The 18739-nt window shown below is 45.4% G+C and overlaps 1 protein-coding gene across 3 annotated transcripts in view; it reads left to right on the forward strand.

Moving 5' to 3' along the window:
• tbxas1 (thromboxane A synthase 1 (platelet)) overlaps positions 1–18739 on the forward strand; it is a 177049-nt gene continuing 158310 nt past the window's right edge. For 2 of the 3 annotated variants that reach the window (XM_067999917.1, XM_067999919.1), the window contains exons 1-2: positions 1–105; positions 17969–18097. In XM_067999917.1, coding sequence (XP_067856018.1) covers positions 17976–18097 — 122 coding nt within the window. In that variant the 5' untranslated portion in view covers positions 1–105; positions 17969–17975. Of the gene's footprint in view, positions 106–160; positions 260–17968; positions 18098–18739 lie in introns of those variants that run through there. The other variant, XM_067999918.1, reaches the window with a different exon arrangement.

The following is an 18739-nucleotide window of genomic DNA, read 5'->3' on the forward strand; positions in this document are numbered from 1 at the left end:
CGCGCGCGAGCAGTTGGGGGCGGGAGGACTACAACTCCCAGAGGGCCATGCGGGCACGGCGGCGGGCGGACTCTTCTGGCAGGCGGACGAGGCCGCGGCATTGAGGTAAGGATTTAGGGGGGCCGGCAGAAGAAGGGGGTGTGAAGACAAGCGGGGTGGGACATCACTACTTGTCATTAAACACTGGGCCCCCTCCCCCGCCCTCAAGAGGAGGAGTGGAGCCCCGCTGTTAATTCCTTGTTGCTAGGCTACAGTTCAGGTGAGTGATTCCCATTCCCACTCCTCTCCTCAAGGCACAGACCCTTGCTGGGCAATCAGGTTCCCCAGGCTCCGCTCCCTCACGCAGGTCAGTGTGATTCACATGGAAGCATCGGCAGTGAGTGAGGCTGGGCTATTCGACCACATAAGGCATCGCACCCAAACCCCACCTCACCCTGCCCTCACCGGGGCATCTACACCGGCGCACACTGCTAGTGGGGCTATTGGATTTGTGGTCAGGAACAGGGACCCTGGCTGACTGACTTTGCCCAGCTCTGTGCACCCAGGGACGTTGAGGCCAGTTGTTCAGAGGTGTTTGTCTTTGGGATGAGACTTCAAACCAAGGGTTTGTTCAGGGGGATGTTAAAGATCCCATAGCAGTACTCAAAGGGAGTTCTCCCAACATTCTGCCCTCAACTAAAACCACCAAAAACAAAATTTAACTGGTCCTGCATCTTATTTATGGGATCTTACTGTGTGCAACTAGTTCTTGATATGATAGTGCCTGCAATTCACATGGTAAAACTCTTTGAAATGTCTTGAAGATGTGGCCATGTCCTGTAATAAATACAGGTTTTCTTTTTTTTTCTTTCCATTTTTGTGCCTCAGCTGCTCTCCTGGTTGAGATCAGCTAACTCAATACGGACTGACGTGAACTGGGATCTTTGTGGTATGATTGTTCAGTTACAACACTTGGTGGTGCTTATCTCCATAGAGCTATCAAAAGAATATAGAAAATTGTTTCAGCCCGCATTTTCTCTGGGAATAGTGGAAATCTAAGGAAAGGAGAACATAGTGAAAGAAAAGAAATAACTTGGATTTTTATAGTGCTTTTTACATTCTCAGTACATCCCAAAATAATTTAACTTTGCTGTGTACTTAATGCTATTATACAGGTAAATGCAGAAGCCAATTTGAACGCAGCAATGTCCCACAAATAGCATTGAAATAAATGACCAGGTCATCTCTTCTTGGTGGTATTGGTTGAGGGATAAATATTGTCCAAGACACCAGGGAAAACTCCCTGCTCTTCTTTGAACAGTGCCAGGGCATCTTTTGCGTCCTGAGAATACGTCTCATCCGAAAGACGGCTACTCTGACAGTGCAGCACTCCCTCAGAACGGCACTGGAGTGTTAGCCTGGATTATGTGCTCGAGTCTCTGGAGTGGGGCTCGAACCCAAGACTTTCTGACTCAGAGTGCTACCACTGAGCAATACTTTAATAATTTAGGAAGTAATTTTTCTTTAAAAAAAAATAATTTTCTTTGCATCTCCCTGATAAAATAATACAATATAACATAATTCATTATGGAAAAGGCTGTTAGATATTTATAATAACAGGATAAGACGAACCTTGTACCAGCTAGACCACGTTGCTCATTAACTTTCCGTCCAAAGCTATAATCCCAATTGGCAGTGATGGGATGTGGGTCAGTGCCTGCGAATTCCCTGTACAGTGAACTTCTGATTTCAGTATGTCACTGCGAGCAGTTTTGTAGTGTAGGCCAGGCACATTTCCCACAGGAAAAAAAGGGATCAATAGTTCTATTAAATAGTTCCAAATTGATTAAAAAAAAATCTTTTTAAACGCTGTATGGAAGCTGGATTAAACTAGCTTTCTCCTATTATTCCACTGCTGGAGAGCATGGAAAGAAGAGGAAACAGCTTTGAATGCCAGCTGTGCCAACATCCCAAAGCCAGGCAGGCTGTGAATAGAAACCCAGAGGCACGTGGAATAGTGAGTCTGCCAGGGGCTACAGGTGAAGGAGAGGTGGGCCATAAACAGCCTCCAGAGTCCTATTATAACCATCAATGAGTTCAACTTTTAACAGATACATGAACGGTGAATATCATAAACATGACAGAGAAATGGAATGCAACGCAACTCAACACAGCACATAGAAGAAAAATTGACACAATTAACAGAAATTAGATCAAAAGCAAAATACTGCGGATGCTGGGAATCTGAAATAAAAACAGAAAATGCTGGAAAAGCTCAGCAAGTCAGGCAGCATCTGTGGAGAAACAGTTAACGTTTCAGGTCAAAGACCTTTCGTCAGAACTGGAAGATGTTAAAGAGTTAAAGTTTTTAAGCAAGTTCAGAGCAAGGGAAAGGTGTCGGGGGGAGGAAAGAACAAAAGGGAAGGTCAGTGATAGTGTGGAGGGCAGGAGTGATTAAATGACAAAAGGGATGATGATGCAAGACAAGGAGGGTGGTAATGGGACAAGTAAAGAAACAAAAGATGGGTCTAGAGGAGCTGTAAATGGCAACAGCAGCTGCCGTCCCACAAAAAAAAGAGAATAATTGCAGATTGGTTGATCGCTTTGCTGAACACCTCCGCTCAGTCCGCATGCATGACCCTGACCTGCCGGTCGCTTGCCATTTTAATTCTCTGTCCCACTCCCTCTCTGACCCCTCTGTCCTTGGCCTCTTACACTGTTCCAATGAAGCTCGAGGAACAGCACCTCATCTTTCGTTTAGCCACTTTACAACCTTCTGGACTCAACATTGATTTCAATAACTTCAGATCATAACCACTGTTCCCATTTTCCAATTTTTTTGTGACACAGCAGCTGCTGGTAATGGTTCTGGGAGGGGAGGGGGAGGAAAGTAGCCTGGGTTCTTGCTTCTGATCACTTCTGTTGTCCAATAGAAATTGCTGACTAACCACAGGTGAGGCGACGGTCACATCATTTTAGCCACATGCACTAATTTTAGTAAAAATATGCCTTACACACACACAATACTGGTCACCTGTCCCAATGAATTAGATAAAGAAGCAGTCTGTGCCTGCATGCAGCAAGACCTGGACAACATCCAGGCTTGGGCTGATAAGTGGCAAGTAACATTCATGCCAGATAAGTGCCAGGCAATGACCATCTCCAACAAGAGAGGGTCTAACCACCTCCCCATGACATTCAACGGCATTACTATCGCCGAATCCCCCACCATCAACATCCAGGGAGTCACCATTGACCAGAAACTTAACTGGACCAGCCACGTGAATACTGTGGCTACAAGAGCAGGTCAGAGGCTGGGTATTCTGCGGCGAATGACTCACCTCCTGACTCCCTAAAGCCTTTCCACCGTCTATAAGGCACAAGTCAGGAGTGTGATGGAATACTCTCCACTTGCCTGGATGAGTGCAGCTCCAACAACACTCGAGAAGCTCGACACCATCCAGGACAAAGCAGCCCGCTTGATTGGCACCCCATCCACCACCCTAAACATTCACTCCCTTCACCACCGGCGCACTGTGGCTGCAGTGTGTACCATCCACAGGATGCACTGCAGCAACTCGCCAAGGCTTCTTCGACAGCACCTCCCAAACCCGCGACCTCTACCACCTAGAAGGACAAGGGCAGCACTCACATGGGAACAACACCACCTGCATGTTCCCCTCCAAGTCACACACCATCCCGACTTGGAAATATATCATCGTTCCTTCATCGTCGCTGGCTCAAAATCCTGGAACTCCCTACCTAACAGCACTGTGGGAGAACCTTCACCACACTGACTGCAGCGGTTCAAGAAGGCGGCTCACCACCACCTTCTCAAGGGCAATTAGGGATGGGCAATAAATGCTGGCCTTGCCAGCGACGCCCACATCCCATGAACGAATTAAAAAAAAGTCTCCTTCTTTGGCTTGGAGTCAGTTTTTTTTTTCCGATTACGCTCCTATGAAGCACCTTGGGACATTTTAGTACATTAAAGGCACTATATAAATGCAAGTTGTTGTTGTAAATGGACTTTAAATGAGGATATTTACTTAACAAACATCTACCACCATTCAGTAAACAAGGAAGTAAAGCACACACAACGATCAATAAACACTCACATACTGCTTTTCATCTTACCAACGAAAGTACAAAAAGGTTAAAGTTCGCATGCATACACCATGTGAATATGAGTATTCAGATCACATGTCCAACGACGGTATCTATTACTCTTTATTTATTAATCAGAAATGCAATTAGCCACATCTGGATTCCTGATTAGTCACATGTGGCTAGTGGCAAATGTAGTTGACAACACTGGTCTTGGCTCATGCACACAGAAAGTGGCTGCTTGGTGGGATCCTGGAGGGACGCTGGTGTCTATGAAACTGTACCCCAGCGATAGCTGGTGCTGTCAACAGAGGGAGCGGAAAAATGGTAAAGAAAAACGAGAATTATTGTTGCTGAATCTGAGTAGCTTGCAAGTCAGCATAAGAGTAAAAGAATATACCTTGGTTAGACCACACATGGAGTACTGTGCACAGTTCTGGTCTCCATATTACAAAAAGGATATAGAAGCATTGGAGAAGGTGCAAAAGAGATTTACAAGAATGATACCAGAACTGAGCGGGTACAACTATCAGGAAAGACTGAACAGGCTAAGGTTCTTTTCTGTAGAAAAGAGAAGACTGAGAGGTGACCTGATAGAGGTCTTTAAAATTATGAAGGGGTTTGATTGGGTAGATGTAGAGAAGGTGTTTCCACTTGTGGGGGTGTCCAAAACAAGGGTCCATAAATATAAGATAGTCACTAATAAATTCAAAAAGGAATTTAGGAGAAACTTCTTTACCCAGAGAGTGGTGAGGATGTGGAACTCACTAACACATGGAGTGGTTGAGGTGAATAGCATTGATGGATTTAATGGGAAGCTATATAAGTACATGAGGGGGAAAGGATTAGAAGGATATGCATATAGGGTGAGATGAAGTAAGGTGAGATGAGGCTCGTTTGGAGCATAAACACCGGCGTAGACCATTTGGGCCGAATGGTCTGTTTATGTCCTGTTAATTCTATGTGAGATAATCCAGGTCCTCCAAAAACCCAGAGGGAGAAAACTAAACAAAATGGCTGAAACTCCAGAGGTGCATTTTGCATTCCATATAATATGTCTTTGTTGCTTCTTCATGCTTTTGGTCCCCTTCCTAGGATGGAGGGCCAGAAGTTGCACAAGAGAACCTTTGGATGACTCGTCCAACAACAACAACTTGCATTTATATAGCGCCTTTAAAGTAGTAAAACGTCCCAAAGCACTTCACAGGAGCATAATCAGACAAAAATTGACACTGAGCCAAAGAAGGAGACATTAAGGCAAGTCTTGGTCACAGATGTAGATTTAAAGGAGTGTCTTAAAGGAGGAGAGAGAGGTGGAGAGGAGTGGAGGTTTAAGGAGGGTATTCCAGAGTTAGGGCCTAGGCAGCTGAAAGCACAACCATCAATGATGGGGTGAAGGAAGAAGGAGGGGGATGGACAAGAGGCTGGAGTTGGAGGAACGCAGCGTTCTCGGAGGGGTGTAGGGCTGCAGGTGGTTACAGAGATAGGGAGGGGCGAGGCGTTGAAGAGATTTGAACACAAAGATGAGAATTTTAAAATTGAGGCATTCAGGGACCAGGAGCCAAAATAGGTCAGTGAGCACATGGTTGAACGGGACTTGGTGCGAGTTAGGATATGAGCTGCAGACTTTTGGATGAACTTAAGTTTATGGAGGGTGGAAGATGGGAGGCTGGCCAGGAGAACATTGGAAACTAGTCCACCCAGCTTTCCCCTTCACCAGGCAGCAGGACAGAAATAAGGAACATAAGAAATAGGAGCAGGAGTAGACCATACGGTCCCTCAAGTCTGCTTCGGCAATTATTAAGATCGTGGCTGATCTTCTACCTCAACTCTACTTTCCTGCCCTATCCCCATATCCCTTGATTCCCTTAGTGTCCAAAAGTCTGTCGATCTCAGTCTTGAATATACTCAACGACTGAGCATCCAGAGCCCTCTGGGGTAGAGAATTCCAAAGAGTCTCAACCCTCTGAGTGAAGACGTTTTTCCTCATCTCGGTCCTAAATGGCTGACCCCTTATCTTGAGATTATGACCCCTGGTTCTAGACTCTCTAGCCAGGAGAAACAGCCTCTCAGCATCTATCCAGTCAAGCCCTCTAAGAATTTTATACATTTCAATGAGATCACCTCTCATTCTTCTAAACTCCAGAGAATATAAGCCAATCTCTACTCAATCTCTCCTCATAGTACAACCCTGTCATCCCAGGAATCAATCTAGTGAACCTTTGTCGCACCTCCTCTAAGGCAAGTATATCCTTCCTTAGGTAAGGAGTCCAAAACTGTATACAATACTCCAGATGTGATCTCACCAGAGCTCTATATAATTGCAGCTCACCCTATAAAGACTCATCAGCACGAGTCTGTGTGCCACGGCAAATTGCGTAGGAACGTGCAGCTCATTGCAGTAAACTGTAACCTCCATGAGTAAGGCCACAGGTTCTGACGCAGGTTCTGTTCCAGTCAGTCACGTGTATCTGAATTCTGTGCTAAATTATCACATCTGCCTCAGCGGTTAACAGATGTGTTTTCACTAGGTGGAACAGCCAATTTCACCTTTTTAAATCAGTGTCTTCAGTTACAGGTGAATAACTAATCTCAGTGTAAATGCTTCAGATAGTGTGTAAAATTCTGAAGTGATTCAGCTAAAGTAATCGCACATCATTATTTCAAAGCAAACCTTGGGATACAGGCAACCCTTTCAAGGCCGCGTTTATTATTCAGCCCTAATTGTCCTGAGAAGTTGGTGGTGGACCTTCAAGTCATGATTGCTTGTACAACTAAAAGGGGCTTGCTAGGCTACCAAGAGTCAACCAGCAATGGGGACTAGAATCATGTTTAGGCTTCTTTCATTTCTGGTTCCAGCCTACAAACAACCAGATTTATTGAATTCAGATTCATAATTTACAGTGGTGGGATTTGAACTCTCAGTCCAGTATCATAACCTCTAGGCTGCCATACAAATACTGATGGTAGCTAAAGAAAACCCAGATTTAAAGTAAATCAAGGGAACAGGAATCCTCATTCACTGATTCTTCATTACAGCAGAGGGCACTCCACCCCCCAAAATATCAGTGTGGCTCTGTTGCCTTTGTGTCAGAAGGTTGTAGGTTCAAGCCCCACACTAGTCTGATGCCCCAGGGCAGTACTGAGGGACTGCTATTAGAGGTGACATCCTCTCGATGAGCCCTTAAGGCCCCATCTGCCAGTTCTGGTGGATGTTAAAGATTCCATTGCACTGCTCAAAGAATAGCAGGCAGTTCATGTGTCCTGGTCAATATTCCTTTCTCGATCAATAGCTGCAAAAAAAATAATAACTAGTCATTCATCTCCTCACTGTTCCTGGGACATCGCTGGCACAGAATTGCTGCTGTGTTTGCCTACATAGCAATCATAATGTTTCAAAAGTAGTTCATTGTGTGAAGCGCTCTGAGATAATTCAACCTGAAAAGGTGCCGGGTAAATGCAAGCATGTTATTTATTATAAATAGCAAAGTCCATGGAGCTCGCAGAGTGTGTTGCAGATGTGATGTCTAGGATGGAACATGGTCACATCTGAAATATATGAGTGAATATAATGGCCTGGATTTTCCTCTGAACGGCGCCCACTGCTCGATGGATTTGCACTTACCCATAAATCTTTCTTGTTTTTTTTCATGGCAAGTTCCTCTCAGGAGGCGCTGGATCCAAATGGCGCCCTCTACAGGGCATCTGGGACCTGTGTGAACAGGGCAAGCAACTGTCTATCCCCTTAACCAATCAGATTGAAGCATAGTCAATAAGCAACGCAGAACCAGGAAGTGTAAGTTGGAATAGTGAATTCAATGTCAAGTCAAGCATAGAAAGCAAAGTAAAGAGAGGGTAAGAAATATTGAATTTAGCAACAGAGATAAAAGAGACAGAAAGAATAAGTAAAAAAATAAAACTTAAAATTTTTTTTAAAAAAAATGTCCAACAACAATTAAAATCTGAAGGAATGAGACTCTACACTTGTTAAAGTTAACTTTCAGTGCCACAGAGGTTGTTTGGCAGTCATTAAGACTTACCACGCTGTTAAAAGTGTGCTTAGACTTAAATAACTTGACATAACTTTTTTTGGCGCGATTATTTTGTCTCCATCAGGATAGTGCAGGAACTTCACGCAGTTCCATTCATTTGAAAGGTGAGTCAGCCAGCGAGATGCCGTTCTCGCGGAGTTTACGGAGGAGCAGGGCATCTGGTAGAGCAGCTTCCAGATTTCTGTGTTTAACTGTGCATGTTCGGTCGCCGGAAATTCCTCTACCATTTGCACTGAAATAACGGTGAGCCCTTTTAGCCTTGCCGTTATTTTCAGAGCAAAATCCAGTCCAGTACAGTTTCCAAATAAAACTGTGCTTAATATAAGCAAATACATTTACATAGAAACACAAGAGAAAAGTGACCTGTCATACCAGACTGTTAGGCCCCCATATTAGAGTGGAGGCGGGATGGCAGCGGGGGGGCTGAGTGGGCGCGCGGGTAACCCGCCCAATAAAAAATGTCCATTCTCCTCGCGATCGCGATTCAATTGGTGCCACTTAACGTGGCTTCCAGTTTGTTGTCCGAAAGCTGAGCAGCATGCAGACTGTGCACCCGCAACACAGGCTGTCAGCTGGAGGAGCTCTATTTAAAGGGGCAGTCCTCCAATGGATGCTCCTGGAGCAAACACCCACACACCACAATGGAGCAGCAGAGGGGAAAGGCTGCTCCAAGATTCAGTGATGCCGCTCTCCAGTTGCTACTGGATGGGGTGAGGAGGAGGAGGGATGTCTTCTACCCGGCGGACGGGAGGAAGTGGCCTGCCTCTGCCACCAAGAAGGCCTGGCTTGAGATGGCAGAGGAGGTCACCAGCAGCAGCAACATCTCCCGCACCTGGATCCAGTGCAAGAAGCACTTCAATTACCTAACTAGGTCAGCCAAAGTGAGTACACTTATTGATTCTCCTACACTCCGTTTTCCACATCACCGCCCCCACCCCCCCAACTCATTCTGCACTGCCAACACTACCCTATCACATCACTCCTCACACCCACTTAAGGCTCATCCTCAACTTACCTGCACTTCCTCCCCTCCTCATTACTCACTCCACCACTACCACTCAACCCAATCCTCATACAATGTCATGGTGTCATGGCTTTGTCTCATACTCACCCTCTGATGCATCTCTTTCACGGTCAGCCTCACCCAAACCAATGCATTCATCAGTTGGCCACTTCACCATCACTCACACACACATATGTACTTTCTCCCCTTATAGGAGAAAAGAGCTCAGAATGCACGGGAGAGGACGAGGACTGGAGAGGGGCCGCAACAAATCGTCGTCCTCACAGAGGCAGAGCAGGAGGCGCTGGAGCTCAGCCGAACCCTCGAGTGCCTGTCTGTCAGGGACACAGAGACTGGCACCCGACAAATGTCTGATGACACAACTTCAACATTCATCATACACAATATGAATTGATGTTAACATGCCTTGCCATGTTGAACACCTCAGTATGCTCATCGCAACATGACACATCTGTGATGATGCTTAATATTGCCTTCTGTTCTCTTACAGGGCCTGTGACAGCAGAGAGTGATTCCTCAGAGGACCTGCCGGCCTCTGAGGGTGCATTGTCACATCTTAGCGAGCCATCCACCAGCGCAGATACTCACACCTCGGTGGGTCTTAATCCTCAGTTAGTTGAGTTGGCAGCTGGTGAGTTACCACACACGTGAGCACGAGCAGGCATTGGTGGCAGGGGCAGCTGCGGAGAGTCCACGTCGGTGGGAGCACTCCTCTCTAGGCTCTGCTCAGCTGGACGGAGATGCGGAACCAAGGGGGCCATCCTTTAAAAGGAGAATGATCAAGGGACAGCAGCACATTTGCGAAGTACTGGAACAGGTGCCACGCACACTCTCCACAATAGCGCAGAGGATGGAGGAGTCCAACTCCTGCATGAGTGGAATGGTGGCACAGGTACGGGAGGGAATCTCTTGAGATAGTGTCACAGGGACGTGACCGACTCTCTGAGATAGTGTCACAGGTAAGTCCGGGAATGTCTGCGATGGAGAGAAGGCTAGCCTCCATTGAGCTTCAAGCACGGCTCACAAATGAGTCCATTCAGGCCTTGACAATGGCTGTTTGGACTCAGGCTGAACAACATTCTGCTGCCTTAAACAGGCAGACAGATACACTAGCACTGGCCTTACAAGGCATCTCACATGTCCTCCAAACTGTTGTCCAGCAGAGTGGTAGGAATGATGGCAAAAGTGGGGACGCCACTCAAAGCGCTCACCCATTGCCCTCCTTTCAACCAATACCCACAATGCTGCCTCCTCTCTAGGTGGCCGAGTCTGTCCCTGCACAGGTGCAGATGGAGCAGTCTTTGGAGTGGCCCTCACAGGCTCCAAAACCCAGAGGGCGTAGGCCCAAAGCATCTAAGCAGTCAAGGCATAAACATGAGCAACAGCCACAGGGGATGTACCACGTAGAAGTAGTCGTAAGAGAAAGGCGAAGGTTTTGTGAGCACAAAGGCTATGCACAAGGGTGTTTGACAGACTGTCACGTTTTTCATTTATGTTTAGTTTTTGTTAAAGTGACATTAAATGTTATGATTGTCACCACTACTGCCACGTCTTGCCCATTCTTGACTGGCTTTTGTGGTAGTGCCCTTTCATGAGCTTCACCATGAATGGCGACACTTGATGCCACCCATTCGGTCTCTTTACAGTGGATGTATGTGTAGTTGCAGGATTGTTTTGTGCAGGGAGGGATGGGCGGCCTGGTGTGGCCGCTGCTCTTTCCAGGTGGTCTGAGGACTGGATTGTTCACACTTTCTGATATTAGGAGAACCGTTCACATATCTGATTCCCTGGCCTCACGAGCAGCCAGGTGAGCCGCTGCTCTGTCCATGGGTTCCTCCTCCTCCATGTGGGTGGCAGATGTGGATGGGGCCTCCTCAAGCAGCACCCCTCTCTGTCGTTGCCCTGTGTGCTCTTGTGCAGGTGCATGTGGTGCAGTACTGTGTTGTGGAGCTCCAAGTGGTGGAGGTGGATGCCGTGCCTGGCAAGGCTGGTGATGTTGCTCGTCCTCGAATGTAGTGGTGAATGCAGCCATGGCGCCCCCGGTCCTGACAGTGTGAGTTTGAGGGAGCGCGCAAAGTAGTTAAATATGCGTGAACAGAAGAATTTTGAGTGGAAAGTAAGAATTTTCAGTGAAAACACAAAGATTTCGCATCCAAAACTTTGTCTGAAAGAACTGAGTACCCTACTGCAACAGGTGACTTTCTCCCCATCTGTCAAAGAAGCATTTGAATGTCCCACTGACTGCTGAGAGAAACACGTCTGTTGCAACATGGAGTGTTTCCCACAGCATGGGAAAAACGCTGAGGATGCTTCAAAATCGCACCCTGCCTCAATGTGGAGAAAATTAAGTAGTTCAACTACTAAAACTATCTAAACAACTGTGTCAAGTATCATCCCGCCGGCTTTAATTGCCGGTGGGACGTCTGCATTTGGTAGTCGCGCGCGCACCCTGACGCGTCAGTGGGGAACCCGGAAATCCGTGGGTTGGAGCCGGGTTCCGAACCTGAACAGGATTTCCCTGATTTTCGGAGCCCCCCCACCCCAAGGCACCAGCAATTTCCCGGGAAAATTGAGCCCATTGTCTCTTTTCTCTCACTTGCCATCATATCTGCCCACCTAAACTTTTCTGGTGGAGATAAACAAATGTTGTTTTTATTTCCTCTTCAATTTACCCTGCCTCTCCCTCCCACTCTCGTTGACTCTGTTGCAAGGCTACAGTTCCACAAGTGGCAGCTACCCTTTGGCACCTTGTTCAAATGGTCATTATTCATGTGTGAGTCTCGACAGTGATTGCTGACAGACTATTCAACTATAGAGGCATCTCTGCCGAGCATGATCCCGTCCTCAACTGACACCCAGTTCCAAGAGGTCACTGGATGGTGATCAGCCCAGGGAACCCTTGCTGATTTTCCCTTCCCCAACCCAGGGCATGGAGGCATGTTGTAGAAGTTGGTACTATTGGCTTAGCTGGGATAAGCTAATAGTAGAGACTTGGAATGTAAAAAAATCCCATAATGCTGCAGATGATGGAAATCTGAAAAAACACAGAAAATGCTGTAAACGCTCAGCAAGTCAGGCAGCACCCCGAAAGAAAGGAAAACAGCAACGTTTCAGGTATAGCCCTTCATCAGTATCTGAAGATATTACACATGAGGAGCTTATAAGAGGGAATAGAGCAATGGAAAGGGAGAAAAAAAGAATGAGCTGTAAAGTGATTAGGTGAAGGACAGGAGATGGTTAACTGACAGAAGTGATGATAGCGAGAGACAAAAGGAGACATGATGAGAGAAATAAAAGACATACACGAGGCTCAGACTATGTGAATAGTTAAAGCAGGATAGCTAAATTGGAGATGGGGAGCATGAAAACCTGGCTCCAGTGGCCCAGGAGTCTGGTGGAAGAAAAAAGCAGGTCATCACCAGGGGAGAGATCACCATACTGCTCCTGCAGATGTGACTTCACAAGGTGGCCAGTTCATGTTCACATTATTCGTAAATGTCCTGAACAATGGATAAAACTGCATTTCCATGATGGATGCGAATATATGAAAAATGATGAACAGGAAAAGACCTACTGGTCCATCCAGCCTGTCCCCCACAATTGTGATGCCTCATGCATCACAATACAGACACTCCTCACCCCACCCGGACCCATGTAATCTCCTGGGAGAGACGAAAAACCAAATAAAAACCTAGGCCAATTATTGGAGGAGCGGTGGGGGGAAACAAATTGGAAAATTCCTCTCTGACCCCCTTAGTACGATTTAAACTAGTCCAGCAGACCAGCATGGCTCTGATTAATGTCACAAGGTTCCTACCTCTTATATAAGGTGATTTCCACCCGAGCCAGAAACAGGTCCAGCTCTTGCTTAAAGGAATTCAGTGAATCAACTGAATAAGGCTTTGCGTAAATTGGATTCCCTATTTTTATATAACGGGAAGGCATAAGAGAATTAGTCTCAGTGTGAAGTTATGTAGTTGTGTTATGACGGAAAACATGACAGCTATTTTGTGCCAACAACATCCCACAAACAGCCATGAGGTGAATGACTGTTTATAGATTGAGGTAAGGATACCAGAAGAACTCCCTACTCTTCCATATATTGCTATGGGAACATTAACATTTATCTGCACAGGCAGACTGTTTTAACATCTGGCCCAATGGAATAAGCAAAATAAAGTCTGCACGTTACTTTTTCAGGCTACCTTTAAGTGCAAGGGTCATAGTCAAAAGATCACGGATTCCTCCGTGCATTTCGTAGCTTAGTAAATGTACCCAATATTCCATCCCAGCTGTGATTGATTTATGACCGAGTTGGATTTAGAGCAGAGTTCAGAAAAACAACACAGATCAGTGGATTTGAGGAATTGGATGTAGAGGTTTCTTTTGATTTTGATCGATCTCTTTGCTGGCAATAACTGGATGTGGCTACTGACTATAGTTACACTCCTTGGCCTTGATGCATGACAACATTTCATAAGGACATAAGAAATAGGAGGAGTAGGCCATACGGCCCCTCAAGCCTGTTCCGCCATTCAATCAGATCATGGCTGATCTTCGACCTCAACTCCACTTTCCCACCCGATCCCCATATCTCTTGATTTTCCGAGAGTCCAAAAATCTATCCATCTCAGCCTTGAATATATGCAATGACTCAGCATCCACAGCCCTCTGGGGTAGAGAATTCCAAAGATTCACAACCCTCTGAGTGCAGAAATTCCTCCTCATCTCAGTCTTGAATGGCCGCCCCCTTACCCTGAGACTATGCCCCCTAGTTCTAGACTCTTTAGCCATGGGAAACAATCTCTCAGCAGCTACCCTGTCAAGCCCCCTCATAATCTTAAATGTTTCAATGAGATCACCTCTCATTCTTCTAAACTCTGGAGACTGTAGGCCCATTCTACTCAACCTCTCTTCATAGGACAACTCTCTCATCCCAGGAATTAACCTAGTGAACCTTCGTTGCACCACCCCTAAGGCAGTTATTTTTTTTTTATTCGTTCATGGGATGTGGGTGTCGCTGGTGAGACAACATACCATTTGCTTCCCTAATTGCCTGCTGTACCTGCGTTCTAACTTTTTGTGTTTCTTGAATGAGGACACCCAAGTCTCTCTGAACACCAACATTTAATAGTTTCACACCATTTAAAAAAATATTCTGCTTTCTATTCTTCCTACCAAAGTGAATAACCTCATATTTCCCCACATTATACTCCATCTGCCACCTTCTTGTCCACTCACTTAATCTGTCTGATTCCCTTTGCAGACTCTTTGTCCTCCTCACAGCTTACTTTCCCACCTCGTTTTGTATCGTCAGCAAACTTGGATACATTACACTTGGTCCCCTCATCAAAGTCATTGATATAGATTGTGAATAGCTGAGGCCCAAGTACCGATCTTAGCGGCATCACCAGTTACGGTCTGCCAACCTGAAAATGACCCATTTATCCCTACTCTGCCTTTTCTGTCCTTTAACCAATCCTCTATCCATGCTATTATATACTGCATCCACTGATTCCCCTTTCTCAACCCTGCTGGTTACATCCTCAAAAAACTAATAAATTTGTCAAACACGATTTCCCTTTTATAAAACCATGTTGACTCTGCCTAATCATATAATGATTTTCTAAGTGCCTTGTTACCACTTCTTTAATAACGGATTCCAGCATTTTCCTGACGACCGATGTCAGGCTACCTGGCCTGTAGTTCCCTGTTTTCTCCCTCCCTCCCTTCTTGAATAGCAGGGTAACATTTGCTACCTTCCAGTCCACTGGGACCGTTCCAGAATCTAGAGAATTTTGGAAGATTATAACCAATGCATCCACTATCTCTGCAGCCACCTCTTTTAGAACCCTAGGACGTAGGCCATCAGGTCCAGGGGATTTGTCGGCTTTTAGTCCCACTAGTTTGTCCAGTACTTTTTCTCTAGTGATATTAACCCCAGAGGGCTGTAGATGCTGAGTCGTAGAATATATTCAAGGCTGAGATAGACAGATTTCTGGGCTCCAGGGGAATCAAGGGATATGGGGATCGGGCAGGTAAGTGGAGTTGAGGTCAAAGATCAGCCATAATCTGATTGAACGGCGGAACAGGCTCGAGGGGCCATGTGGCCTACTCTTGCTCCTATTTTTTATGTTCTTATTAATTGTTTTAAGTTCTTCACTCTCATTAGTCCCTTGGTGCCCCACTATTTCTGGTATGCTTTTTGTGTCTTCTACTGTGAAGACAGATACAAAATTTTTTTTAACGCATCAGCCATTTCCTGATTCTCCATTATAATTTCTCTTGTCTCAGCCTCTAAGGGACTAACGTTTACTTTTGCTACTCTCTTCCTTTTTACATACTTGTAGAAGCTCTTACATTCGTTTTTATATTTCTTGCTAGTTTACTTTCAAATTCTATTTTCTCCCTTTTTATCAATTTTTTGGTCTTCCTTTGTTGGTTTCTAAAACTCTCCCAATCCCCAGGCTTATTACTCTTCTTGGCAACATTATAGGCCTCTTCTTTCAATCTAATACTCTCTTTAACTTCTTTAGTTAGCCATGGGTGGATCACTTTTCCCGTGGAGTTTTTATTTCTCAATGGAATGTATACTTGTTGAGAATATTGAAATATTTCTTTAAATATTTGCCATTGCTTTTCAACTGTCGAACCCTTTAATTTAATTTCCCAACCTACTTTTGACAACTTGCTCCTCATACCTTTGTAATTGGCTTTATTTAAGTTTATGACTCTAGTTTCTGACGTAAGTACTTTACTTTCAAACTCTGTGAAATTCTATGATCACTCTTCCCCAGAGGTTCTATTACTGTGAGATTACTAATTAACCCTATCTCATTACATAATACAAGAACAATTTCAAAGAACATAGCGAATATTACTACTGCAAGTAGTTATTTTCTCCTCTGCTCTTTTGAATGCGGTGACCCATGCTAGGGTATGGTTCACCCATGCAGAACACCCTCTTGTACCTCGCCCGACGTGCGAACTTAACGTGTATAACCTAGACTGTGAATATTGGCAGGCTATTCAACTGTGCAAGGCATCAACAACAACTTGCATTCTATAGCTCCCTTAACATAGTAAAACACTCCAAGGCGCTTCACTGGAGCATTATCAGACAAAATCTGACACCGAGCCACATAAAGAAATATTAGGACAGGTGACCAAAAGCTTGGTCAAAGAGGTAGGTTTTAAGGAGTGAGTTAAAAGGAGGGGAGAGACGTAGAGAGGAGGAGAGGTTTAGGAAGTGAATTCCAGAGCTTAGGGCCTAGGCAGCTGAAGGCACGGTCCCCAATGGTGGAGCGATTAAAATCGAGGATGCGCAAGAGGCCAGAATTGGAGGAACACAGATCTTGGCAGGTTGTAGGGCTGGAGGAGGTTACAGAATAAGGAGCGGTGAGGCCATTGATGGATTTGAACACAAGGATGAGAATTTTATAATTGAGGCATTGCTGGACTGGGAGCCAATGTAGGTCAGCGAACACAGGCTGTTGGGTGAATGGGACTTGGTGCGAGTTAGGATACGGGTAGCAGAGTTTTGGATGAGTTCAAGTTTATGGAGTGTTGTCAGTAGGAGGGCGGCCAGGAGAGCTTGGAATAGTCGAGTCATGCCTTATTTTGTTCAGGATCAGGAATTCTTGCTTGATTTTTTTTCCGTCCCTCACCTAGGGGTGCTGAGGCCAAGACTAGCACCACAACTAAACTGGAATTGAACCTGGTGCTTCTGGCCTGTGTTACCAACTGGCCATAGTGCAGGTTGATCAAGAAGTAATCGGCAGTTTATTCCCAAGAAATGCATTCAACAGAGCGTGTATATATAATGAGAAAAAAACTGCAACAGTAAACAGTCATCTAAAAATATTCCTCTCCCCTCATCAATTCTACCCTGACTTGTTCAACTTTCAGTCATTAGGATGGTTGAGCTCATTTTCGCAATCACAGTTAAGATGTGATGCATAATTCTACCCACTATATTTTTCCGATCACTGCATTGGCTCAACTGTGATGCCCAGTCTAAGCTTACATAGAATAGAAACTTACAGCACAGAAGGAGGCCATTTGGCCCATCGTGCTTGTTCTGGCTCTTTGAAAGAGCTATCAAATTAGTCCCTCACCCCCACTCTTTCGCCATAGCTCTGCAAATTTTTCCTTTTCAAGTATATATCCAATTCTCTTTTGAAAGTTACTGTTGAATTTGCTTGCACCACCCTTTCAGGCAGTGCATTCCAGATCATAATAACTCGCTGCATAAAAAAAATTCGCATCTCCCCTCTGGTTCTTTTGCCATTATCTTAAATCTGTGTCCTCTGGTTGCTGACCCTCCTACCATTGGAAACAGTTTCTCCCCATCTACTTTATCAAAAGTTTCATAATTTTGAATTCCTCTTTAAATCTCTCCTCAGCCTTCTCTGCTGTAAGGAGCACAATCCTAGCTTCTCTCGTCTCCACAGCTAACTGAAGTCCCTCATCCCTGGTATCATTCCAGTAAATCTCCTCTGCACCCTCTCCAATATAATAATTGCCTACATCTGAACAATGGACACCAAGGAATGTGCCTGTGGAGTACACGATGGAGAATTGTTTCCTTTAGGGGAGAAGGGGATACAAAAAAGCTCCTCCAATTTCTGAACGGGAGCAGTTTATTCAATTCTATTCTGCATAGTTAGCTGGTAAAACATTACTGCGCCTGTTTACTCTCCTGGCCAATTGACTGGCCCGCCAAAGAAAACGCCTTGTTGCAAGTTGCTCAAACAGTCCAGCGGTGGTGAGGTTCATTGCTCCTGTTCCTTTCAATGTTGTGCAGGGTTCAGATGGAAACACTGAAGATGGAATCTCTGGCAGACCTTCTGAGGTTTTCGGTTGACTCGATCGAGCTCACTGGGACGACGGTTTCTGTTGGGCTGTTTGTGCTCTTCCTTGGCCTTCTGTACTGGTAAGTGGTCTGAATGTTACGTCCGTTTTTCTTTACAAAAAAAGATGGTTCTAAAAGTAATTTTCATTACACTGTTGCTTTCTTGCCCATAAGAACTGGCTTTGGATATACCATATACCGCAAAAAAGCGTCAGTATCGTCTCGGAATCTGGTCGGCCGCCTGACCCTCAATTACACGGAGGCCACCTGTGCAGATAGTCTCGCACTGTAAGGAGGATGAGTGCAGTCTGATGTGAAACTGAATTTAAAGAGTCCCCCAGGTAGATGGCCTGGGATCTTCTCAAGTGTCGAACCGTACCCCCTAAACTACAATACTCAGTGTTTTTAATGATAGCAGAGTCACAGTCTGACTGGCGAGTGGAGCTCTGCATACGTGTATCTGTGCAGAAAGACAGAGGGTGTCTGGGCAGAGTGCAGAGTACCCGGCAGTGGAACTCCATCTGGTGCCCGAGTATCTAACTGTACGGACGCTAGTCTCACACCAGTCCTTGCAACGTGATGACACCTTCACATTATTACCCACAGTTTTTACCCTGTTCACTATTTGTTCACTTGTTTTATTTTCAATCTTCCACGCCCCCTCCCAAGGCACTGTGTAAGTAGCCATGAAGAGGTGGACAGAAGCATTCTATAGGGCTCAAT

The sequence above is a fragment of the Heptranchias perlo genome, chromosome 18, assembly GCF_035084215.1.
Source record: "Heptranchias perlo isolate sHepPer1 chromosome 18, sHepPer1.hap1, whole genome shotgun sequence".
Classification (NCBI taxonomy): Eukaryota; Metazoa; Chordata; class Chondrichthyes; order Hexanchiformes; family Hexanchidae; genus Heptranchias; species Heptranchias perlo.